Source organism: Cornus florida, unplaced genomic scaffold (genome assembly GCF_030987335.1).
Source record: "Cornus florida cultivar Cherokee Brave unplaced genomic scaffold, ASM3098733v1 CherokeeBrave_3.0.0_Hap2_Chr10, whole genome shotgun sequence".
Lineage (NCBI taxonomy): Eukaryota > Viridiplantae > Streptophyta > Magnoliopsida > Cornales > Cornaceae > Cornus > Cornus florida.
Genome location: NW_026775580.1, coordinates 110,580,883 through 110,605,636, shown reverse-complemented (window position 1 = coordinate 110,605,636; position 24,754 = coordinate 110,580,883). Strand labels below are relative to the sequence as shown.

At 34.6% G+C, this 24,754-nt stretch overlaps 4 protein-coding genes across 7 annotated transcripts; all 4 read right to left on the bottom strand.

The window, feature by feature from the left end:
- Window positions 1-7,127: 7,127 nt before the first annotated feature.
- On the bottom strand, window positions 7,128-10,403 carry LOC132277078 (ankyrin repeat-containing protein At2g01680-like). Its single transcript, XM_059778805.1, has 2 exons — window positions 8,552-10,403; window positions 7,128-8,231 (listed from the first exon to the last, which is right to left on the bottom strand). Exons 1-2 carry the CDS (start codon window positions 8,642-8,644, stop codon window positions 7,881-7,883), a joined length of 444 nt encoding a protein of 147 aa, XP_059634788.1. The 5' UTR covers window positions 8,645-10,403; the 3' UTR covers window positions 7,128-7,880.
- LOC132278392 (ankyrin repeat-containing protein BDA1-like) lies at window positions 8,670-10,050 on the bottom strand. The gene is made up of 3 exons (XM_059780184.1): window positions 9,958-10,050; window positions 9,379-9,425; window positions 8,670-9,021 (listed from the first exon to the last, which is right to left on the bottom strand). Exons 1-3 carry the CDS (start codon window positions 10,048-10,050, stop codon window positions 8,670-8,672), a joined length of 492 nt encoding a protein of 163 aa, XP_059636167.1.
- Window positions 10,404-10,545: 142 nt separating the features above from the next.
- On the bottom strand, window positions 10,546-14,854 carry LOC132277077 (PHD finger protein ALFIN-LIKE 5-like). Of its 3 annotated transcripts, none has more exons than XM_059778804.1 (6): window positions 14,709-14,854; window positions 14,380-14,598; window positions 14,223-14,255; window positions 12,515-12,743; window positions 11,582-11,717; window positions 10,546-11,041 (listed from the first exon to the last, which is right to left on the bottom strand). In XM_059778804.1, exons 2-6 carry the CDS (start codon window positions 14,480-14,482, stop codon window positions 10,775-10,777), a joined length of 768 nt encoding a protein of 255 aa, XP_059634787.1. In that variant the 5' UTR covers window positions 14,483-14,598; window positions 14,709-14,854; the 3' UTR covers window positions 10,546-10,774. The 3 variants fall into 3 exon arrangements, with proteins under 3 accessions (XP_059634787.1, XP_059634786.1, XP_059634785.1); XM_059778803.1 differs by having other exon boundaries at window positions 14,380-14,585; window positions 14,701-14,853; XM_059778802.1 differs by having other exon boundaries at window positions 14,380-14,585; window positions 14,709-14,853.
- Window positions 14,855-15,629: 775 nt separating this feature from the next.
- LOC132277076 (alpha/beta hydrolase domain-containing protein WAV2-like) lies at window positions 15,630-21,914 on the bottom strand. Of its 2 annotated transcripts, none has more exons than XM_059778799.1 (8): window positions 21,529-21,914; window positions 19,954-19,989; window positions 19,725-19,803; window positions 19,530-19,584; window positions 19,310-19,426; window positions 17,754-17,918; window positions 16,708-16,951; window positions 15,630-15,996 (listed from the first exon to the last, which is right to left on the bottom strand). In XM_059778799.1, exons 1-8 carry the CDS (start codon window positions 21,764-21,766, stop codon window positions 15,977-15,979), a joined length of 954 nt encoding a protein of 317 aa, XP_059634782.1. In that variant the 5' UTR covers window positions 21,767-21,914; the 3' UTR covers window positions 15,630-15,976. The 2 variants fall into 2 exon arrangements, with proteins under 2 accessions (XP_059634782.1, XP_059634783.1); XM_059778800.1 differs by having other exon boundaries at window positions 15,630-16,097; window positions 21,529-21,911.
- Between the last annotated feature and the right edge of the window lie 2,840 nt (window positions 21,915-24,754).

The following is a 24,754-nucleotide window of genomic DNA, read 5'->3' as shown; positions in this document are numbered from 1 at the left end:
AAGAAAAGGGAAATTTGAAAACCAAAATTAACAAATGATTTCAAATTACCGCTTGGCCCTTGGCCACACTTCAAACATGATTTATAAGACCCTATGAAAGAATAAAAATGGAATTCCCACACCCGATGCAACCATGGTGAGACAATGACTTGGCAATTTTCAATGTTTTCATAATATTTCATGAAGTTAAAATATACATAGAATTCAATATACATGTCAATGGCCTCCGGCTTCATCTCATACGTATCAAATACATTGTAAAGAGTGTACTTCGGTACACATTACATATATGGGATCAAAAGATACAAGCTTTGTCAAAATAAACAAAAACAAACACGATATGCTAACATGTGCATATTCAATGTCATCAAAAATACTTCAAGACTTCTAACATGTCTAAAAGTATTGTGTATCCCACAATAAAGCTTCTTTACCTGCAAAACACCCAGTAACTTCGGGGTGAATAAACAAGACTAACAAGTTTATTCGTAGGGGATGAGCATGCATCGACTCGATTTCTTTAGAGATTTTTAGGACTAACATGATATAGTTCAAAAGGGATCATGCCACCTAACGTCTATGTCAAAGATTAGACTCAGGGATCATCCTAAGCTACCATGGAGTATAAGTAACAAGAATGAAGATATATATACATATGTAAAACAAGTCAAAGTTGGGATAATCCAAGAACATGACAAGAAGGTTACTTGAACATAGATTAACATGAATTGCATTATCAATACTATTAAGCAAGGCTTGGAATAATTCCATACAACATGACAAAAGGATACTAGAACATAGATTAACATGAATTACATTATCAATACAATTAACATGATTGGAGCATTCCAATTAACACGAAAGGTTTAATACACGAAATCAAGAACATGGCATAATATCTATGCTATTAGACAAAGTTGGAACCATTCACATAACACGAAAAGAGTTACACATGATATCAAGGATAATGTATAATATCTATGGAATTAAACAAAGATGGAATATTCCATAAAACACGAAAAGAAAGATACATGGAGTCAGGAGTAAGGCATAATATCTATGCATTTAAACATGGGTAGAATCTACCACATAACACGAAAAGAGTCTTAAATCTTCAAGGAATACAACACTTAAAATTTAAGGAGTTAAATCACGAATAAAGCATAAAATCTATGCAATGAGACAATATTGGTGCATTTCACATACACGACAAGTTTAAATCTTCAAGGAATAGCAACTTGAAATTGAAAGAGTGAAATCAACCAATGTGGAAACTTGGATATCGCTCGGATTAAAACCGTACTCTTGAGATCACTTTAGGGTTACTAACCCATGGGTACCTTTCCCCTAGTGCGCACTATAGTTGTAGGGGGACATTCCCCCGTACTAGAACCAAGTCCTAGCCATGTCAATTCTTAATTGATATCCCAAGTTCCAAAATCAACAAGTTGTGCAAGTCAAGATTGTATCAACATACAAGAAATGCATTAACCACATATCATGCACAACCAAGATTTTGGAACACACAAGTCAGACCCTAAGTTCTCAACTATGATGGCATGTGAAATGTCAAGAAATTAAAGTGTGCATTTATATAAACCACAACCAAGATAAATAGCACATGAAATCCATCAAAGCAAATATACCACAAGTATAAGGTACATGATATCAATTGCATACTAAACAACACATGTGTGAATAAACCATTCCAAGACAAATGAGCATGTTCATTAAGCACATTAATGAGACCAAGATACAAGAAGTCTAGATACATAATATTAAGGCATGATTAACTCAAGGGAGACATAAAAGGAAATTTAATCTACTTAAGGGATTAAATTATCAAGCTTACATGGCAAGTCCAAATGTTCTACGAACAAATTGTGTCAAGGATTATGTCAATGCCAAGTTCAATGTCAAGTTTCAAGTTCATTTCATACACGACACAACCATGTGAGTTAAGTTCCATACAAAGGAAATGAATAAATATAAGTTTCAAAACTTATCCTATTATGCTCAATGTAATACACGTGAAGGAAAGTATCAAGGAAATCATGAATACAAGGTTAGAAACTTAATCAAGTACATAGAACCATTAAATGAATTTTAATTATTTCATTTAATTAAAATCTCTAGATTTTGAAAGTCCTCCAAAAGACCTCAATTTAACATATGTTATACAACATGTCATAACTTGATTTAAGAACACAATACAAGTACATTTCATGTAAGTTACGGCCTTGAGTATTAAACTTTAATACAAGAAAAAATAATAAATGAAAGGTTTCAAAACCTAATCAAATATTCTATATTTAATATATGTGAAACTATATGCCATGCACATCAAGAATTTCAAGTCAGAATTCCAATGGAATAAATAGTACACTCGGAGCAATTTAATTAATCTAATTAATTAAATATTACTAGATTTCAAAACTTCTCCGATTACTCTCAAATTAATCTATGTTGAAGAGCATGCTAAGGCCTATTATAATGTGCTATCACATGTTAATTTAAAGCTAGATAAGGCCACATGATTTAATATTTCAAGATAAATATTAAATACAATCTTCATTACTTGTCCAAATAATCTAGATTTAACATATGTCAATCTACATATCAAGGGGTAATATTCTATCATGCCACATGATTAAACAAGCCTATGGACAACCGGGAAAATTAAATCCTTCATAAGAAAAATAAATAATAAAATCTCTAGATTTTACATCCAAGCATGTAATCAAGTTGTATAAGCATCACAAACATGTAATATAGCAAGAATTTAAATTATAACACCCCCTACCTTAATTTGAGATAAAAACCTCGAATCCCCACTGAAAAAAAAGTGTTCCGAATTCGCCGAAACCGAAGGGTTTTGTCGGGGACAACACGATCTACATGAATCTGAAGGAAGCCCTATGAAAATCACAACTTGACTTCAAACCTAAACTCAAGAAATGGTCAGAAATGAATTCTAATAAGGGGGAATGGTAGAACACGTCGAGGGGAACAATAAATGTAAAGGCCGAAGGATTTCTACCAAGGAAATCAAATGGAGGAGAAGGAGAAAGGGTGGCAGCCAAGGAGCTCCCATGGCTGTCGGCCAAGAGGTGGAGAAGATGAGTGAAAAAGTGATTTTTCACTTTAAGACTTTCTATTTATAGTAAGTCTCAAAAAGTGCCCCACCAGGTCCAGAAAAGTGAATTTTGAGCAAACGCGCTCAAACGGCAAAATTCCGTGAACGAAAAAGATTTAAAATGAGAAAAGATGAGCAACGGAAGAAACGGTGTCGTAAACCGAGCTTCGAGCAGAAGTTATGCCCCGAACAAGTTCAGCGAAAACCGGGTCCAAAAACTCTGAAACTGAAAAAAAAAAAACGACCAGAAAGAAATTCCAAGAGTCCATGACTTGACGAAATGTGAAAATAAATCCCATACGAGAATCCAAGCTCCAGACGAGACATTTTGCAATAACTTTCATTAATTGCACAATGGCCCCTACAAAAAGGGTTAACTGCGAAACTGCCCCAGAATAAAAATATCTTCCAATACCCCTAAAATAAAATATCTTTAAAAGATATTTATGAAAAATACCCCAAGAAATGAAAAAGATTCTGAAGAATTGTGCATCTATGCCCCTGTGGACACCGGGAGCAACCAGAGTACTTTCTTGCAAAAGTAAAGATGCGTATTTCGAGGAAACCACTGAAGATGAAGGTATGTGAAGTCAAAAACTCCGAGCACGAAAAGTGAGGTTTTGCCAAACAAGTGACAAATGGAGATAAGACAGAATAGGGAAAAAGACGAAATAGCGCATAGTGTCTGAAAAGTGAAAATGCAGAAATGACTCGGTCCTCAAAGGAAGTTGTCAATCCACGGAAAAGAGTCTCAGAAATCATTTCCAAGCACTCGAGACGACACTAAGCGACAAGAAAGAGAGTTCAGAAAGGAAAATTAAACGAAAAAAATTCATTCGTAAAATTTCAGGAAAAAGGAAAGGGAGGTAAATGACCAGGTCGCTACACTAACAACAAATTTCTATCGCGCTATCCAAGAAATTTGAGTTATCTTGTGACTCAGAGTTAGCGTAAAGCTACCTAAAAAGATGAAAGGTACGAAAGCTCACATGGTTTTAAGTCTCCAGTAATAAATTTCTAGATTCTTGGGAGATTATTCACTTCTTTCTTTCAAGCTGCGACTTTGTGCAAAAATATTTCTACTTCTAGATTCTCATGGTGCAATGTCTATCATTATATCACCTTAGTAACAAGCTCAATTTCAATCTAGAATAATGACATCTCTTAACTTTCACAAAGTAGAAAAATAGGATTTATTTATTTATTTATATATATATTTTTTTGTGAAAAGATTTTTTAAAAGAGGTACATGTTTTGATAAATCTGTCTTACCCCCAAACAAAATAAAACACTGTCCCTGGTGTTTGAAAAATAGAGCATTGAAAAATGGTGAATGAAATATACAATGTACCACTGGAGATAAAAATAAAAATTGAAACGAATTACCTCAATTGATTTGGTGCTTCTGAAGTACAATCCCTGCATATAGTCATTGCAAAAGAGATGCCAAGTGTTCTGAAATTATGACAGATTGTACCCCCAAACAAAATATAAGCATAGCTAAAGAAATAGAAACAAGGAATTGGGTTGCCTCCCAGGAGCGTTAAGTTTAACGTCTTCAGCCAGACGCAAAGGGGATAGTATCCCCAGAGAGATCAATCAGAATAGATAGGATCGATAAGGAGAATTTCCTCAATTTCATGAGACTCGAGCTCAAGGAAAGGTTTTAAGCGATGAGGATTAAAGGTGAGTATTTATGGACTTATCGTTATCAAATACACTCCATATCAACATATAAAATACCTACAACCATTTAACTAAAAATGTCTAATGGCAAGTAGGGTCGAACCACGCATTCAAGGTGAATTTCTATTTTCAAACAAGAGATTTAAAAATATTGATTTTCAGATTTATCACGAACTATGGAAATGGAATTACAACTATAAAACATTAAACACTCGAATTAGAAATTAAATGAGAATGAAACTTGTGGACATAACTTGCATTAAATTAAACAAACTTTAAAGAAAATTACATAAAGAAATAAACTATAATTCTCTAACTCTATCCAACTCTATCTCTAACTCCCCTCTCCCATTTGCCTCCGAAGTGTGTCTTTTATAGCTAAAGGAAGGCAACCACTTGTAGGCTGTGATAATGGCCCAAACTGCTTCTTCATTTCCTCACGCCACCTCTCTGCTGCTCTCATTTCACTAACCATTTCCTTTTCTTCCTATCTACCCTTGCTGACTTCTTTCTTCTTTCTTTCTTTTATTTTCCTCTTTTTCTCTCTTCATTTCTCCTCTTCACATGCACCCACATATACACAATATAGTTTGACTTTTTCTTTTTCTTTTTCTTTTCTTCTTTTTCTCTTTTTCACTTATTTTCCATTTTTTTTGTTGATTCTTCTCATTCATGCATTAATACTTACAAAACACAAAACGAACATATAAGAATATTTAAATATTATAAAAATTTAATTAAAACCTTATTTTGATGCATGAAATAATAAGTTTTGTATACTTATCATATGGCTATCACAAAAAATAATTCTTTGTTCTTTATCAATTTCCCCGAGGACAATTTGATGTTGGGAGTTGGTAGGGGCTAATTAACTTTGGACAGTTGTTTGCCTTTTCATGAGTGGGGCCAGCTTCTTTCAATCAATAATGGCAATAGTGAATAGATCGATACAAGTCGTTCCCAAGTCTTCTCCCTGCACGAAAATACATCTCTAACAGCAGGTCTCTTTCAATGATGAATGGCTAGCTATCACAAAATCTTTGATCACAATCAGCACTTTCTTCCTCTCCCAAAAATTGAATGACCTCAATGTTGTTTTACATAATTAAAACATTTCAAGTATGGCATTGTCAACAACTATTTACTTTAAACTATTAAATTAAGGTGATGGTAAGGTTTGAATTTAGAATTTTACTTGAAGGTCTATATAGTAATTTATATTTATCATGCATTTAAAACTATTTCCAAGACACAGCGAGCTAGCAAGCACACAAAATTCTTTTACTTGTAGTCTCAAACAATCCCATGCCCCATCAACCAGGCAAGTCTCGTGCAAATTTAGCTGAGAAGGCGATATAACATGCTTTCTGATTAGGAGGGTAACTCATTTTTCTATATATCATTCACTGATTAATTAATGTAGAAATTCAAATCAATATATAATATAGTACAAGGCATTTATCGATTTCAACTGAGAACAGATCAAATTTTTAATTTTGTCACCTATATGTCATGTAATGGGGCTGAACATGAAAAAGGTACTGATTCAAATTTGTTAACTTATTGTGTAAAACATGAGCGTTACTCTGCATTTCCTGGCATTTGATAGGAAGTAGGAAGAAGTGATTAATCCAAAAACATGATTTTCTTTTCTTTCTTTTTGTTTTAGGAATGGTTTAGCTGCAATCAAGACAGAGTGTTCGTTGAATTCTTGGCATAAGAGGCAAGCACTCATAAGTGGGAAAAAGGTGCAGATTCGTGTTCCTGATATAGAAGGTGTTGATCATGGAGAAAGATTACAGAACCTTAACAGAGGAGGTGTTTAAGAAAGCATGGGTTGCCGGTCAAATATGATATTTCTAGATTTATTGGGTTTGAAGAAAAGGGGGAGCCGAGGACTTGTCCAACCTCTCCTGTAAGATGGTAGGAATGTGCCCCATGCTCGTTCTCCCCCTTGTGCGTGGGGAAGATTTGTTGGGTTATTCCGAAAAAGGGATATTAAAAATCTGGTGTGAGTAGTGAACTGCTAGTGCTATATCTTACCGTTCACGGTCAAAGTTGAAATTAGTTTTGGGTTTAATTTTGGTTACTTGTTGCAACGAGGAAAACAATCACACACAATCAATTTGAATGATCTATTCCAAGTTGATGTTTGCTGTGGATAACATGCCTTGGGTAACGTTATTTGGGTCACACAGATGTGAATCCAAGTTGATCTATGTATACACACACACACCAAGGAAACCATAACAACGTTAACAACAGCAACTAAAGGAATAAAATCATTTTGATCTTGTCACTGATAGATATATAAAAATGCTTGAAACCAGCTGCCAATGGAGATACAAAACACACAACAGGTATTACATGAATATAATGAATTGTAATTACGTTACTGATCCAGAAATGAAGCCAGAAACCATAGTCATAAAACATTCAGACATTGTAAAGGGGAAAAAAATGTAGAGGTTGAATCCAATCCTACTTGTTGGCTCTCAACTCATCAGGATGTCATTCACGTACGTACATTCCTCCTAGAAACACTTCTATTTCTACTCTTTCGCACCTTTCTGAAGATCCATCTGATGAAACGGCAAGTGTGTGCTATGAAGATAATGGCAATTAGTCCCAACCACACTAGCACCGACATTGCAACTACGTTCAATATAGAATCCGCCTCATGCTCAGGCGAAATGGCAACCATTGAAATTAAGTAGGTGAGTGCCATACATGTAATTGTCACCCACATTGCAGCCGTTAGAAGCCACATCACAAATCTTTTCTTCAGTTGCAACCCACTTGCAAGCAAAAAAATTGTGCTCACAGAAGCAACAAAAGACATTGCATGTTGCAAACCCAAAATTCTTTGAACCCATAGTGATAGTTATAAAGCCATAACGGATGTTCTAGCATAGTAAACCATTCTCTGAGTCTCTTTATCTACTTTATCCTCTTGCCAAACACCACTAGGAGGGCTTAGCCCCGCCTGATAAGCCATGGCTGCAATCACAGTTGCAGCTACCATTAAAGAGTCGCGCTTGTCTGTCAATCGGATGTCCTACTTCTTCTTCAAATGATCACTAATTATTATGTTGTTGCTTCGTGAGGGTGTCCGTGACATTGCAACTCTATGTGTAACAGTCAGTGATGGTGCTGCTGCAACTTCACGATGCTCTGGAACTGGTCGGGACATCTCATTCCAGTTACATTCACTGCTGACTTGGGGGTAGTCACGTGGCGATGCAGGTATGATTCTGGCTCTCAGAGCTCTGGCTTCTACAAGCAGTTCTCGGATTTCCATAGCTTTTAAATCTTTTGGTGTATGCTCTATGATATCCACTGCTGTGAAACCATTTCCATTCACTGCATTCACTCTCACTGCAGTTGTATTGAGCAGATATTTCATAGTCTGCACAAAATTGTGAGGAAAATGTGACGGATCATAGCTCTAATGAAACTAATCTTTGCCCTTTTTCTTCCCTTTCCACGTACATGGTACACTTAATAACAAGTTTTGCAACTCGTCTATGAATGCAACATATATGTTAATGAAAACAATAAACATGACTGCAAATAATCCCCGTCTCTACTTGCATTTCTAGTGTTCATTTATCCTTCTTAATTAAAATCAAATAAATTCAAACAATTTTAGTTTCCAAAAATAAGAAATTAAGCACTTCTAACAAGCACTAACAAATAGCAAATTGAAGTCTATATACAAATATTTACCTCTATCTGCTTGAGGGCAGTAGCTGTATGCAAAATGGTGTTGCCATAATCATCTGTGACATTCATAAAATCATCAAAACTACCCAACTCCATTAATCGCTGTAGAGCTTCCAAATGATTATGTATCTATCACACATAAATGCAGAACGGTCTCTCCCCTGTCCAAGGTGTATTGAGTCACTTCCTGTCGTATCTGAACCAACTCGGTTACAACATCAACTCGGCCTTTCATGGCAGCTAGATGAAGAGGAGTCTTTCCATCTTCATCGCGAACGAGACAGACACTAGAGTCCACCATTAACAAAATCTTCATCATCTCAACATACCCATTTGCAGAGGCCAAGTGAAGAGGTGAGTGACCCTGTGAATTTAACTCAGCGACCATGTCACGCTTATGACTCAGAAGAGCTTTTGCAAATTCCACGTGACCCAGCATGGCAGCTACATGAAGAGGAGTCTCGTTGGAGCAACTGAATGAAACTCAAGCGAGAATTAGTTCATCTTCTTGCACCAACTGGTTCAAGGACTCAACATTCCCACTGACTGATGCTTCAAAAAACCTTCTCTCTCTCATCATCACTCTCTCTCTTCCCTCCATTGACGCTTGGTGAAGATGCCTATCACTCATATACATTCCCCTAGGCTTGGTTTCCTCAAAACTACAGTCCACAAATTCAACTTCCTTTCTTTCCATATCCTCTTTTAAGACTGACGCGTTTAGAACCCAAATTCACCTCATTTAAATCATAGAGAAGTAGAAGACAATGACGACAACTACAACTATGTAACCAAAGCAACTGGATAAATATAAATATATTTAACTATACCTTGAGGCCGAGGGAGGCAACTCAAGATGCTGAAGTAGAGAGAGAAACTGTAACAACAATGACAAAAGTTGCCGGAGTAGACACAGCAGGCCGGCTTTTTATAAGTGGAGGCACAAGGCAAAAACTGTAGTTCGGATGAGGCATCCTTCATAGCTAATATATTAATAGTATAAATAACTGTAACTAACTCAGCAATATATATATATATATATATTCTTTAATGCAGTATTAAAATGAAAAAATATAAAAATAAAGAAGTTTACAATGGGTTGAAAAAAAAAATTTCCACAGGCATTATAGAGATCTACTAAAGCCGGCATAGAGAGGTGTAACTATCATTCTCTATCATCCACAAGTTTGAGTTCCTAGAAAATTATTGTGCACAATGCCTGCTGGAAAAAAACTGATAAAGCTCATCTCCAAAGTTTCGAACTAACTTCGCAGCAAATACACACCGTCACTGGGTCGTCACCGAAAGCCATTTTAGGTAAATCCTTCTGTATCCTTGGATGAGAAGATAGAATTTACTAACTGTTTTATAAACAAATTACAAAGTAAAGAAAACTCATGAATTATTACAGCAACAATCAAGCCATGACGATCCAAGTACACAGCAGAGATGCTTATATTCAAACCTCCAGACGGCCCATCCAAAGCGCCATTAGCAGCCATGTAACAAAAATGACTCCTGCTCAACTTTTGGGCATACACTCAAATATCCCCATCATTATAGTAAAATACAACAGCGCAATAGCAGACTACAATATCCAAGTGATCATCCAACAGAGAAACAAACAATTGTAGGTAAAAAAATAGTGCATGGACCTCAACACAAGCCAGAGCCCATGTGAATATATCACTTCACTTCCCCACACAAATTTTCTTCTCAATAGCAAACAACTTGGTGGAAGCACAACTACATTATTCAGAAACTGTTCACAAAAATATGTCAAGGGACGGCCCATTGCCTGAGTACAGCCATGGAACATTTTCCCAAGTGAAAATGGTTCCTTGAAACTGTAAATCCAGGCCATATGTGACCTCAAAATCAAACTGATTAACTAGGATAACAGCAATGAAGTGTTCCAGCAGTTCTCAACTTAGTTAACAGAACTTATCCCAGTTCCCTATATCAAGAAGTGAATAAATTACCAAAAACAGCAGATCTTTCCTACAAGAATAAAAACTGTATATCTTAATTTAGAATCAAATAGAAGACATAAGACATGTTCAGGGTTTGCAAAGCAGCGATAGATCAGAATGGACAAGATTAACAAGACCAACGTACCCAACAGAAATGCCTTGGAGAACTGGCAGTGAGGAAACCTGACAACTAGACAGTTAGTTGAGTCTAGAGAGATACAAGGACTGAAAATATACTAATCTTAAAGGGATATCAAGGCCGAGCCCTCTTGTTGCTACATGATGGGCACTTGTAGTGCTTGATGTGCTCAGCCCTGGCAGGAGTGATCTTAACGCACTTGCCATGGAACCACCTCTCGCATATGTCACAGCAGATCCAAAACTCATCTGAAGCATAATTCTCCCCACAAGCCCCACACAAGGTATCACCGTGCTCCTCGTCATCTTCCTCATCCAATCCTCCTTCCTCATCCTTTGCCTGCAGCCCCAAAGAATATTTTGCCTGGAATTCAGAACCTCGCTGTTTAAATTTCCAAAAGAAAATTTGTTAGAATCAAAGCATGCAATTATAGTTAAATATTTATTAAAAATGTCCAGCATCTGACACCTTACCAATTAAAACAAGCGTCAAATTATTGTCATTGATTGGAAATGGGGACGACTTGTTTAACTTTAAAAAAAAAAAAAAAAGGAAAGACAAAACACTAAAGAAAATAAATCACTGGATGCTCACTGTAAAGGATTGGTCAGATCCATCCCTGTTAAAGGACTACAAAGTAGTGTTGTCAGACATGACTTTAGTGAGCCCCAATAGGACTTCTTACTGGTTGATATAGCATGACAAAAGTTCAACAGTATAAACAAAACAACAACAAAACTTGGAGAATACCTATCCTCGTATTTTATTTTATTTTTTAAAATTCTTTCTCCTACATTTTGGAAGTAAACGGATTATACAATCATACAAATGGTATTTGTCAAAAGAGCCAGCTGACACAGAAAAATGAATAATCCTGATTAATTAATTGTCCAAAAGTATCAGGACGAAGTTCATTTTTACCCCTTTCGAGTTCAACTTGGACGAGTTGCTGCTATGGTTTGGTGCTTCTGACTTATCCTTTATTTGTTTCTTTGCAGTTCCAGTCACAACCTCAAACAAAGTTGGCAGATCATTTATCATATTGAAGAGACGCTTCCTGCATCACAAGTTCCAGCAAGACTTCATGAAAATTCATGATGAAGAATTAGCAAGACAGGATATTAAACTGTCGGCTATTGGATAATTGGAAGAACAGAATGGCTACAACAAGTTTATATTCCCTAGAACAAAAAAGAGCTATCTATCATTGTTATTTTGATGGAACATCTTTCAAGATGCTTTGTATCACAATATTAACATCAAACAGATAACTTGTTTAGATTGCCATCTGATACGTAATTCACAGTTGGATAGAATGATTTGGCAACATTAACAGTTGGTCAAGTCTGTTGTGCTGGCACATGAAAGGCTAATAGGCTTTAGTAATAATAATAATAATAAATAAATAAATAAGCCCTTAGAGGGCAGTATGAAGAAAAACATACAAATGGAAAGATGTGTGTGTGAGAGAGAGAGAGAGATAGAGAGATATTGACAAAAGGATTCTTCTCTGTTCTGGGTACTATGTCTTGAAAAGATGTAAATTTGATTTTGGCTTTTACATGGACCATAGTACACTGACAAATATTGGACATAGAGACCTTGATAAAATTTCTCAGTTTAGGTAATTGATATTTCTTGCCTAACCATGTACTTCTCCATTTAAATCTAATCAAACTCCTCAACAATTTAATGATTCAGTTTTGAATTGGATTATTACTGAATGTATGCAAAATAGAGATGAATCCTATATATGGCTAAAATGGCAGGTCTCTACGTTGATCCTTCTTTCTAGAGACTTGAAGCTTAAATTTTCAAATATTACATAGCAGGCTGGGAGAAAAGAAGAAAAACCTGTCAGCTTTATCGAAACCAAATCTGGCACCAAAATAGAAGGCCACAGAAAGTAACCATGCATCACTATGGACAGCAACAAGAGCCAACCAGTCCTTTTCTTGCATCCCATCTCTGGCAAAATTAATACCTAAAGCAGGCTCTGGAATCTCTGGAGGAACCTCTTCGGCAGGTAAATTAACTTCCCACTGCTCATTTGGGAGTCCATACAAACAAAGATTTTCCTTCTCTGCAAGGCAACCAGTTATTCAAAAACACAAAATTGGTAGAGACACAAGTAACCACCAAAACTAGCAATGGGATAATATTCTTTAGGATCTATAAGGAAACCACAGAGGTGACCTAAAAATGAAAAATCTTCAGACAAACATTACCCATTAAACTAATACATTTGAACGAGTATTAATCATCATAATTAATGCCTAAAACTAGTACTTTTGAAGGCCTGAAATATAAAGTAGAAACTAAGAACCTTATGAGGTAATGACCCTTTTGTCATAGTCAAATCACAAGTTCCACAAGATGCAAATTCAAAGTCCAAATACATAACCTATGATCCATCGCAGTAATTAAAGAGAATGCTATCATATATAGAGGGCTTTTAACATGCTTTGATATAATTAAATTAACAAAATATATTCCAAATTAAAAGGACAAGGTTCCAGTCTATGTGGCACCATTCCTAATTCAAAATTTCTGGAACCATGGTAAAACAAGTTCCCCGAAGGTGAGCAACTCTACATGTTGCAATCCACTTCAAACAAATTTGAGCAGGCAGCCTAAAATACTTGGTATTAGATCTTGTGGAGTTGAGTTTTTGTATTAATAGAGTGGCCAGTAATCAATCACCAAACTGGCTTCATAGCCAAATTAGCTACAACCAGTAATCAATCACAAAACATAGATGCATCAATTCAAATAAAATGCCCATGACTCCGTGCAAAACACAAAGAGAAACAAGCACTAGCGCCTGACTGCACAGCATACACGCGCGAAGAGAGAGAATCTTTTGAAGATAAAGAGCCACTCAATTGAACGAAGCTGGTAAATAACTCTAAGAAGGCATTCCTATAACAATTTCGGGGGGAACAAACACAAATGGGAGACTTCATTTTTACCATGCCAGGAAAGATGCACATCAAGCAAAAACAACCAAGTTGGAAATTAACACCTATAATCTAGAAGGATGCAATGAAATTAAGGAACAGTTTATATAGAATGGGTAAGTAAATCATGCAAATTAAAACATAAGAACTCATAAGGAGTTAGGGAAGAAGTAACAAATCCCCAAATCCAAACTCTAATCAAAGGCCAACGTTTGCACGAATGTGGAGAAAGTTTCCATCCAGAAGCTCATAACATGCTGGATAGCTATTTCGATACTAGCATTATAATAATCCAGGTATGTTCTGCATAATAGCTCATAATCTTATATTTATTTTCATAACAAAACGGGATAGTTTTTTCTATACTAACATTGTAGTATATATCTAAATAGCAATTTGTATGGGCTGCACTAGTAATGCAAATGAGGAAGCTTTTTATGTCACAGATAGAACTAATCATTCATCATCACCACAACCCAAATTAATACCACATATTCAGACATTACAATAGCAAAAAAATGCACACAAAGAATATATATATACACACACTCATATAACGAAGAGAAAATCAAGAAAAACAACAGATAGAAACGCTAACTGACCTGGGTCGCACTGCTGAAAAAAATCTTCATTATCTGAGAAAAAAATAAAAAAATAAAAAGAACCCAAGATTAATATAAACACATCACAATGTATGAAAACAAAACTATCCAAAACCCTAAATCTCAAACTTGAAAACCCATATATATAAATATATACCGGTGGTGAGAGCTTTGACGATGGCCCCTCGGCGACCCTTGAAATCTCGGAAAACCTCCTCAACAGTTCGAGAGCTGCACTGTGACTGTGCGCCTCCGTCCATGGCTATATACAGCTTTCACAAACCCTTTGCAGAAAGTTGAATATACAAAGGATAAAATAATAAACTATGATACCGTACGCCTATTTCCACGAGCCAAAACTATCTGCAAACAGCAACTTCCATTATATAAAATTGAACACAAGAGAGAGAGAAAGAGGAAATAATCAGAAATTAATAGTTTTCAAGGGATTTGTGTGAAAGAAGACGACTGAGAGTACCAAATTACCGGAAACAGGCATTGCAATTTGCGACAAGTACGACGATCGATGCTACCTTCGATACGTACACCGTTGGGATGTGATGTTAGCTTGCTTTTCCCTCTCTCTCTCTCCCTATATATATATACACACTCCTATTTGAGTGCACAAATAGGATTAGAATAATGCTGTCAATAGGTTATTGTAGTTATTCAACCACGAGGGCTATTTTTTTTTTTTTTTAATACTCCGTACTTTTTATTTATTTATGATAGGCACTATATTTTTTAGTCATTAAATAGAAAAATAAAAAATAAAACTTTGTACAGTGCTTTTATTATAAAGGAGAATAAAAATATGCTTGACAAAGCCGTTCACAAAAAAAAAAAAAAAAAAAAAAATGATAACACTGTTCACAATATATATATCTATATATGTTTATTTATCACTCATGTTAATAACTCATTGAGTTCTTTGTCAGGAATAAATATAAATAAATGAATAAAAATATATATATATAGGTTGGTAATTTCTCGTATATCCTCAATTAATTTTTTATACGTAGTAGCTATATTAAGAAGTAACCAAAAATGTTCGTTTTCTTGATGCAAGAGAAAATACCATGTAACATTTTAAATGATTTTAAGTTCAAACCTTTTTTCAAATGGCATCTGTGATTGGTTATGTTCCGCATATTGCTCCATCCATTTCCTCTCAATAAACTAATTTGTAGGTATTAAGGTTTTATTTCTTAGAAAACATGTGGTGGAAAAAATAAATAAATAAATAAAAAGCCTTCAGCAAACTGTATATCTAACATTTACTTGATGCAGCATTTCGGAATTTTTTTCAATCTGACATTTTTCTTTGATTAAACAAAGATGCCAGCAATAATATGGATTTATCCGACTCATCAGATATTAACAAGACCAATCAATCACACACAATCAGGAATAAACAGCGTTCATATATTGATAAACTCATATATTAATATACTAAAGACTACTCAAAATCCCAATTGTTTATATTCCTGCCAACATTTTCAAAAGTACACCAAATTGGAGATACAAACAGTTCAAATGTATAAATTCGAACTATATATTTGCATTTGCATCACTAATTATTTCATACTACAAGTGAAGCAGTCAAGAGTTGATGGGTACATATGTCAAAGTCAGGCAGGCAGAATACCAAACAGCAGCATTCACATCAGGGCATCTTCTGAAATCTGTAAGCCAAAAATTTATATTCCCCAAAGAAAAGACCTGAAGGGATTGCAGCAGCTCTTAACTGGCCATCACAAAGGGCTTTTAATCACTGCAATTCAAAAAAGGTACAAATTGGTTTGAGTTCCCGACCGGTCGAATTGATTACAACTCTATGCTCTTCAATCGCAGCCATTCATCTAGCTTCAGAATCTGACATAAGCCAAGATAAGCATCAAAAAGCAAATAAGGTAAATTTGGCAACTAAACATGAGTTATTGTGTCCATTACAAACATTAAAACGGAGCGTTACTGTTTAGAAAAAACAGAGCTCAGAAAGCCGTATGGTTCCATAACCAAGAAGACTAAAAATAGAAATAAAATTAAAAGCAGATGCTGGAGAGGCATACAGCATTTAAAATTACAAAATAAGGAGATAGACGTCCATCCAAAGAGTCAAATATCTCACAAGATAACATGTGAAACTAACCAGCGCGGTTTAACTACACAGAATAGACAACTTGTTTGGGAATCATCAGAATCCCCAGTTTTCAAAGGACAACAGGAATAACATGCAAATTTATGGTGTAATAACACACAACAGATGGAACAATCAATGTAGATTCGTAGAATAGTAGATTTCTACGAAAATGTAGAACCCACATCCATCAGCCCATTAATTTTGAGCATGGTAAGCTGCATAAAGCTAAGCCTCAATGTCAGCTCCATCAAAATCTCAGCAAAAGCCAGGCCAAAGCTTGGCCCTGGGCCATGCATATCCCATAAAACAGGCTTGCAACAGATTTTAATGTCCTAAACTTACCATTACCCTCGCGAGATGATTCATCATCCTTCTTCTCTGGAACATTTTGTTCCAAAAACAGCTGAATAGTTCTCCAATAGTGATCACCACCTGCCAGCCATGTGTCCATATGCATGCCGGTAGGAAATTCCTCAAAGATGCATCGCCTGTTATGTGCAGCTGCTTTAGCATACAGCATCTGCATGTGGGATGGAGGAACCATTTCATCTTGCAATCCAGAAAGGAAAATGATTGGCTGTTTCACCTGCATTTAGAGAAAACAACATTGTGATGCACAAAACTTGTCTTGCTTGCTTTGATTTAAAAAAAAAACAAAAAAAAAAAAAAAAAAGAGCACAAACTTATGGCCGGATGAGAGGGGAAAAATGTGAAAGCATAACAATGAAAAGACCATCACACTCGATCATGTTCTTTTAGAAGCATTGTAATTACAAAAAAGTGTATTACCTAGTGTATGTCCACCTGTGTTGGGTGCAGGGAGGGAAAAACTAAAGACATTCGTTACCTTTCGCATTGTTTTACACACAATGATTGTTTTCAAACCCAAACCCATAATTTTACAATTGTCAGCTCAAGCTTTTACCAATTTCAAATATACGAATCATAATATCAAAACCAAATATAGAAGTGTGGTTTGAACAAAATCAAACAGATGCAGGAAGGATCAGATTCAACAAGTTTGTAACAGCAAATTTGTAAACTTACAATTGTTAGATACAACTGTATATTGAAATATAAGAAAAAGAAATTATATCTAACCATATAAAATAATTCAATATAACATTAAGGCATTCTGCAAACTACAAATGACGTCATATATGCAATAACAAATGCATATTTTGCTTAAAAGAACTATTTTGTTCTCTTGCAAACTATGCATCGGTACAATCATGGTGCATGCCTGATCATAGATCATAATGTTAAAGCTTTTCAAAAGAGAGGAAAATTTTATGAGTGCTAACAGGCGTCATATAAGGGTTCCCATGCAGTATAGTTCAATAGTCCAGGGGTAAAAAGCAGGAGCATCTACCAACTGCTAGACTCACCTGACCAATTATGTCAACAGTATTCCATGGAGAACGAACAAGGCCATTAAGAACCCTAAGACCTTTTGAGCCACTTCCTCCTATAAACCACCTCAGAAAGGGAAGTAGGACACCAGCCATGTCCAGAATAGATGTGAAAGTATTCTCCAATATCAGTGCAGAAACCTGCAAAATAAAAATTCATGAATGATATGCGTGACAGATGGTTTATAGTTTTGAAATGTACGAAGTTTAAATTCAAACGATTTGATTGGCAGATTTTCTAGATGCTTTTCAATTTCAAACTAAATTTAGGAGATTCCCTTGATTGGTCTGCTTTGAAATAAGTACCTCCATATTCCAATGAATATAGGATTTCACATTGGGTATGAGTTGGTGACTGGAAGACTTCCTTTTGTCAATCTTGATTCACATATAATTTTCTTAACTATGATCTTAGTGAAACCAAAGAGACCAGATTTCCCACCGGTAGCATAGAACTACTTAGCTTAGGTACTGTATGGATAGGCCTTACAATACCCTCGTATGAGACTCGATGATCCCAACTATATTAGTTGGTAAGACGTGTTGATAGCCACATCCTTGAGTTCAAGTCTCTTAAGAATCTTGAACACCATCTTCATGGTCCACACTTTCACTAGGATCATAGTTACAAATTCTGATGTGAATGCTTGGTTTTATTTTACCAGAAGGAAGTAGATCAAACTTTTAGACAAACCTATACAAACAAATGAAATAATTTAAAAAAACGAAGCTAAAGATTCTTATATGGCGTTGCAGTGAGCATTTATGATTGAAATGATATAGCACATGCTATGGAGTTGAAGAGAATAATCATGTTCCGCATTACTCCATTAAAATGGAGAATCCAATGTTATGAGCTAATATAGTAGAAAAGCAACAGCCTAGTTACTATTTCTTTTCTTTTTTTTCTTTTTTTCTTCTTTATTTTTTATTTTTTATTATTTTTTTTGGTGGCCGAATGAGAGAAAAAATCTCAACTCACTTGATCCCTTGATCTCATTCCATGTTTTCAACCATCAACATAAAAATAAAAAAATAAAAAAAGTGCTTTAGCATTTAATCTATAATTGCTATTAGTAATCACCACTCATGTAATCATGCTGCATGCACACAAATCTGAGAATACTAAAAGTATTGAGAAATTCCTGCACAAGAAAGTAGCAGGGTAATATCCAATAAATAAAAAGGTGTCAAAGTATCAAACACTGTAGCAGCTGATTAATCCTAAAATTCATCGTGCATCCGGTGATGTCTCAACTAGGACTCGTTGCCTGGTGCACTAAAAAACATAACTCAATGGCATCTCAACTATCAATTCACACTATTTTGTCAAAAAGGAACAAAATCATGCTGTCCAAAAAGAACAAGGTTTTATGACCCAAAAGTTCTAAACCAAAATATGGAATGCTTTAGGCAAATGGTCATAATCATGTCCCTATAAAATAAAATAAAAAATTAATAAACAAACAATTTATTGTCTCACTGAAAATAAAAAATGAAAAAATAATTGCAAAATTTACTAGAGCCACTACCTTGTCAGGGTTGTTTTGGGCAAGCACAGCTCCAACTGCACCCCCAAGTGACCTTCCAAAGACAACAATTCTAGATGTGTCAATATCAGTTCTCTGAATCAGATGATCCAGTGCAGCCTAACCAAAAGAAAAAAAGAGCATGCCAAATAAGAATTGATAGTATCTATACAGTAGAGGTTGGAATCTATGTTAAGTGGAAGATATTGTCTGAGAACCAAACCTGAGCATCCCTAGTGATTCCATATTGAGAAGGGTAGCCATCACTAGCCCCATAGCTGTTTATTATAAAGTAATATTAATTTCCCTTCGGTTAGAGAACAGCTTACATATATGAACACAATTCCAAATGCTAGTAGTACACAGCAAAAGCCATGACAAGAAAACCGTCAAATATAAAAACACAACAAATGTATACCCTCTGTAGGAAAGCATAAAAACATTGCATTGCAATTTCTGTAACATAATGCGAATCATTTCAAGACGGTGGGCAATATCTGCAGTTAACTAGTAAAGGCATCCAACAGAAACTGAACACAATCCAGACTTCAAGAGGAACGAAAATGCAAGAAGCAACAAAGAGATATATTCATGTAAGCACAACCAAATGGCAGGTTTCCAAAACTCCACCAAAAACAAAAGGATACTCCCGGCATTTTCTTGGAAAAAGAGGATGGTTGGGCCTGCAGAACCAACAACACTATCATAAGTTTCAAAAGTACATTAATCCTCAACTATTTATCATGAACAAATCATAGGTTCGAGAAAAGGAAGAAACATATTTTAAGTGGAAGATAACGCAGCAACAAGCATCATCAAGGCATGTGTAGAAAACAACAAAGGTTCACATGTTAAAATTTTAAGGCACTCTATGGATGCATCCATGTATAATATTTATTTATCTATGCCTGTGTATATGAATATATGTGATTACCCAAGCTCTTTATGTCCAATATGTAATGAGCTTTCTATGGGGTGCAAAAACTACAAGTAAGAAAAGGGCCTAGTGTTTCTACCCTCTTTATGCTACAAAGTGATGTTATAAGAAGTGAATTCCGATTATTACGCCTTATCATTTCCCTTATGATATATTGATAATGTTTTAGTTGATAGAAGTGAAGCATGTGTAAATGCTTAATCAGAAGCCCGGAGTGAAAAAAGGAATAGAGTTATGTAGGACTGGAATTAAACAGATGGATTTACCTTTGACAGATCTAAAAATAGCAATATATAAATATGAGACGTACGGAAGATGCAATTCCAAAATATTTAAACAGAACATTCTGTTGCTTGATAATCCAAAGTGAGGGAGACTGAAAATAATGTTTCTCATAGGATTAAAGCATGATGCGTTAAATGGAGGGGTGCTTCTGGTTTATTACGCAACCTACACCTATGAAAAAGGAAAAGAAAACTATATAGAACATCCATAAGACATATCATGCTCTATGAGACAGAATGTTACACAGCAGCCAAAATAAGTGTGGCTGAAATTGGATACTGATATGGACATGTTGTAAAATAAGGATTGCATTTTCAAGATGGTAGAAATAGCATTATGTGGAGCATGGATAGAGACACAAGGCGCAGGCACACCAACTCCATCAATCTTAAATATGTTCAGTTAAATTACAAGTTCAAATGTGCTTCTCAATCAAAATTAATCCTCCACCCCTTGATAATAAACAGATTGTCATAAATAAGATGAACATGTCAGCACATTGCCCCAAGGATCGCATTAGGATCAAATTCATAATGTCAGTCCTTGAAAATTAAAATTAAAAAAAAAAAAAAATAGCACATGAAGTTCAATTAGACCAAAATATCAAATCCAAACCCTAATTACAACTCTTCTTAAATGAATTATTTGGAATCTACAATGTATAACAAAATAACATATAATGAAATATATATTTATACATATACACACAAATATTAGGTCAATCTAATTCCAAAATCCCCAACAAAGTTAAAAGCAACTCGAGCGCAAGCCAAACCTGTCAATAGACTCAATATCTGTTTCCTCTTACCCAACAAATTATACCAATTCACCAATTACACAAATTCCTAATCCAAAAAACAAACCCTAACTAACCAGAAAGGGAATCTTCCACATAATTCAAGCATAAATCATTGAAAATAAAATTGAATAAAAGCAAAGCGGATAAAACTTACATACACGAACTATAAATGTATATGCATAGAGAGAAAGATAGAGAGACCTCGGCAATCAGGGGAGAGCTTGATGAACCAAGAATGAAGACGGATACCGTCAGAAGATCTGAGCCACACGTCCTCGTACATGAGACGCAAACGAGCGGGCGTGATGGGGTAAGACTTGGTGAGACCAGGCAAGACCGGCACGTAGACTAGCTTCTCTTGAAACGCCACCAGAAGTGCCATCCCCGCCACCACCATGCCTCCCACTCCGTACAGCAGCACGCTCATGTACGACACCATTTTCTCTCTCTAACTCTCTCTACTTTCTCTTTCTATACGTATAACAGTAATGAAATGGAAAAGATTGTAGGAATTAAGGCATGTAGTAGTATAAGATTCTGATTGGGGCACAGGGTGGACGACGTTGTAGTCTATGATCGTAGATGGAGACTGAATAATACGACTAGGAATAATACACACTAGGTATAATACACATTTGAAAATAAAAAATATGGAGTATATAGTTTGTAATATTAAATCAATTAGGAAAGAAAAATAATATTAATACAAATTGAGAGAAAAAAAATATATATGGCCCAAGCAGTCCAATGATATTTTCTCTACTTTTCAAAGTGGACGGTGAGTATACAAGTTTCTATTGAAAGAAGTGAGCAGAGATTCGAGCTTCTATTAGGACAAGTTAATCGGAATTGTTTGTATTTCTTGTCAATGACAAAAAATAATAATAATAAATAAACAGAACAAAACAAAACAAAACATATATGAGTAAATAATTTGTTATATGTGTTAAAGTACTTTATTTTCATAATATTTGTGTAGTATGAAAATTCAATTCAGTGCTTAATTAATTCTGAATGGATTAAGCATTTATTCAATTAAGTGTGTTTGAGAGTACAATTTGAATGTTATTGAAATCGGTAAATACCACTTAAAATGGAGTAAGATTTTAAATAATAAGTACACCACTTATTACTGAATGCTAATGTTTAAAATTTAAAAAGATTTTAAAAAATATTTATTTATTATTACTACATAAAAACTTTAATACTTACAATTCGGCTCTTAAAATGCTCTTATTATTTTCAATACTTAATTATCAATTTTATCAAGCAGCACAAGATATATACACATATATAGACATATATTTATATTACTTTTAGTAATTCAGTAAACATTATGTTGTAATCACTCACTACTTTCTTTTTTGCCTTTTTTATTTCTTTTTAAAAGAAGTTTACAATTTAGTAAATACTTTTCCTTTGCTCTAACGAGATTAATTTTCTATAAAAATGAGTTCATATTTCTATCTTTAAGTTATAATTTTTTGTTTTCCAATTTGATTTACTTATCTGTATACTCTATGATTAAATTATTTTGATTTATTTCTCTGTATATTTTATGTTTAAATTGACACATTTCATGGTTTCTTTTTTCCTTCGGCTGTAACTCCTGAATTTGAACTCGTAGAATGTACGTAATTTATAGCAAATTTTGTAAACCTTGTCCATGTACGCAAGGTATTCAATTTGACATTGTTGAATTTATTATGATAATTGATACACGAGATACAAATACTACTTTGGCAACCATCTAGCCTATGATCAATTGGGGCTTAAACCAAGTGCGGAACCCTAGTCTAAAGTCTCAGCTCGATATAAAGAATCTAAACTGTTTGATTGCTTAATTCAACGTTTAAATCTGAATGTATTAAATGTGTATTTAATTAAGTGAGTTTAATAACACATTTTGAATAAGGTAAATTTTTAAATAAGGTATCACTTATCACTGAATGCTAACACTAAAAATTCATAAAGGTATCTTAAATATTTATTTTTTAACTACCACTTGAAAACTTCATCACTAAAAAATTTAGCTCTTAAAATTTTCGCCACTAACTTATGTATTTAGATCAATTTTGGAACAATGATGAAAAAGTAAAAATAAAAATAAAAATAAAAAAATAAAAAATAAACATTAATTACTAGAGTGGACAAAAGAAAAGAAATGAAAGGAAATGAGTTAATATCTTAACTATCATGTTTGGCTGATTAATAATAAATAAATAAAGAAATTAATAATAGTCTTCTAAGATTAGAAAAGTTTTAATTCATTCCTTATTGTCCCTCCAAATCTTTCATTTTCCTTTTCAACATTTCATACCAAACACAATTTTCCATTTCCCTCCATTACTTTTTATTTATTTATTTATTTTCCTTCCATTTCGAGTATACCAAATTGGCCCTTAAGCTTAGGGTACACTTGTATTAGGCTACCCGTGGGTTGGCTGGCCTAATTTAGAGGTATCTCACATCGAATCCAAATGGGAGCTAAAATGTGTATAAATAGGCGAATATGTAACACTACTCAATATATTAAATTTTTGGATTAGCGGGTAAACGTTCACCCATTACAATTAATATCAAAGTTGAATTAATTTATTGATCCGGTGTTATGCTAAGTTCTTAGCCCAGATAAGTCCAAGTTGTCACCCTCGATAGGCAGGGTGACTCGACCGCAACAAAAACATTACAAGTTAGGGTGAGAAAGAACGTTAAAAGTGTCCTAATAATTTAAATTATTAAATTTTTGAATCAATAGCTAAACGTCCACCCGTTTAGATTCATGCTACTTATTGACCCACTACTAAGACTCCGTATTAATTAAGTGACACCTTGTTCAGTGACACCTTGTTCAAATCCACCCTAAATTCAGATGTAAATAAAAACTTCTAACGCAAATCTAAGTCAAGCAACAGAAACTATCACCCAAGTCTATCCAAACTTGAATTAAATTCGGGTTCACTCATCCAAATTAAGGAGACAACTGGAAGAGTAATTCACTGCGGGTCACACTGCATCTAAACTTGACTTTGTCAAACACAAATGCCCAAAAGACCAAGATGGGAGCTTTGAACTTGTCATAACTCATTAGACCTAAAAATAAACAATGTTCAATGGGTTAATTAATAGACACAACCATATTTAACCAAAAGAAAAAATAAATAGAAGGAACTCTCAACATAATTTAAAATCAATGGGCCTTCAATGTTACACTGAAAACATGCAATAAATGGAGTCAATAATCATTCAACAACTCATTTTCTATCCATAATAATCTCTCTAAAACCATTTATTAGACCCAGCTTCAAGACTCTTTTTTTTCCCTTATATATCAACCATAATAGCATGCAACTTGCCCACTAAGATACTATTTCATTATTCAATTTAATACTTAATTTTGAATTGATTGAGCATTTAATCAATTAAA

What these genes read in the sequence shown, in the direction of transcription:
- LOC132278392 (XM_059780184.1), bottom strand. Translation starts at nt 10,050, where the DNA reads ATGGCTGCTAATGGCGCTTTGGATGGGCCGTCTGGAGGTTTGAATATA. An exon ending in GTCATGGCTTGATTGTTGCT is followed by an intron (nt 9,426 to 9,957) that starts GTAATAATTCAT and finishes TTGTTGTTACAG; the next exon opens with TTTCTCTCTCTACTTCAGCA. An exon ending in TTGCCTCCCTCGGCCTCAAG is followed by an intron (nt 9,022 to 9,378) that starts GTATAGTTAAAT and finishes AGTTTCATTCAG; the next exon opens with TTGCTCCAACGAGACTCCTC.
- LOC132277077 (XM_059778804.1), bottom strand. Translation starts at nt 14,482, where the DNA reads ATGGACGGAGGCGCACAGTCACAGTGCAGCTCTCGAACTGTTGAGGAG. An exon ending in CGTCAAAGCTCTCACCACCG is followed by an intron (nt 14,256 to 14,379) that starts GTATATATTTAT and finishes TTTTTTTCTCAG; the next exon opens with ATAATGAAGATTTTTTTCAG. An exon ending in GGTTTCGATAAAGCTGACAG is followed by an intron (nt 11,718 to 12,514) that starts GTTTTTCTTCTT and finishes CTTGTGATGCAG; the next exon opens with GAAGCGTCTCTTCAATATGA.
- LOC132277078 (XM_059778805.1), bottom strand. Translation starts at nt 8,644, where the DNA reads ATGGAGTTGGGTAGTTTTGATGATTTTATGAATGTCACAGATGATTAT. An exon ending in CTGCCCTCAAGCAGATAGAG is followed by an intron (nt 8,232 to 8,551) that starts GTAAATATTTGT and finishes AATTTTGTGCAG; the next exon opens with ACTATGAAATATCTGCTCAA.
- LOC132277076 (XM_059778799.1), bottom strand. Translation starts at nt 21,766, where the DNA reads ATGGTGTCGTACATGAGCGTGCTGCTGTACGGAGTGGGAGGCATGGTG. An exon ending in TTTCCAAGAAAATGCCGGGA is followed by an intron (nt 19,804 to 19,953) that starts GTATCCTTTTGT and finishes AGTTAACTGCAG; the next exon opens with ATATTGCCCACCGTCTTGAA. An exon ending in GAATCACTAGGGATGCTCAG is followed by an intron (nt 19,427 to 19,529) that starts GTTTGGTTCTCA and finishes TCTTTTGGTTAG; the next exon opens with GCTGCACTGGATCATCTGAT.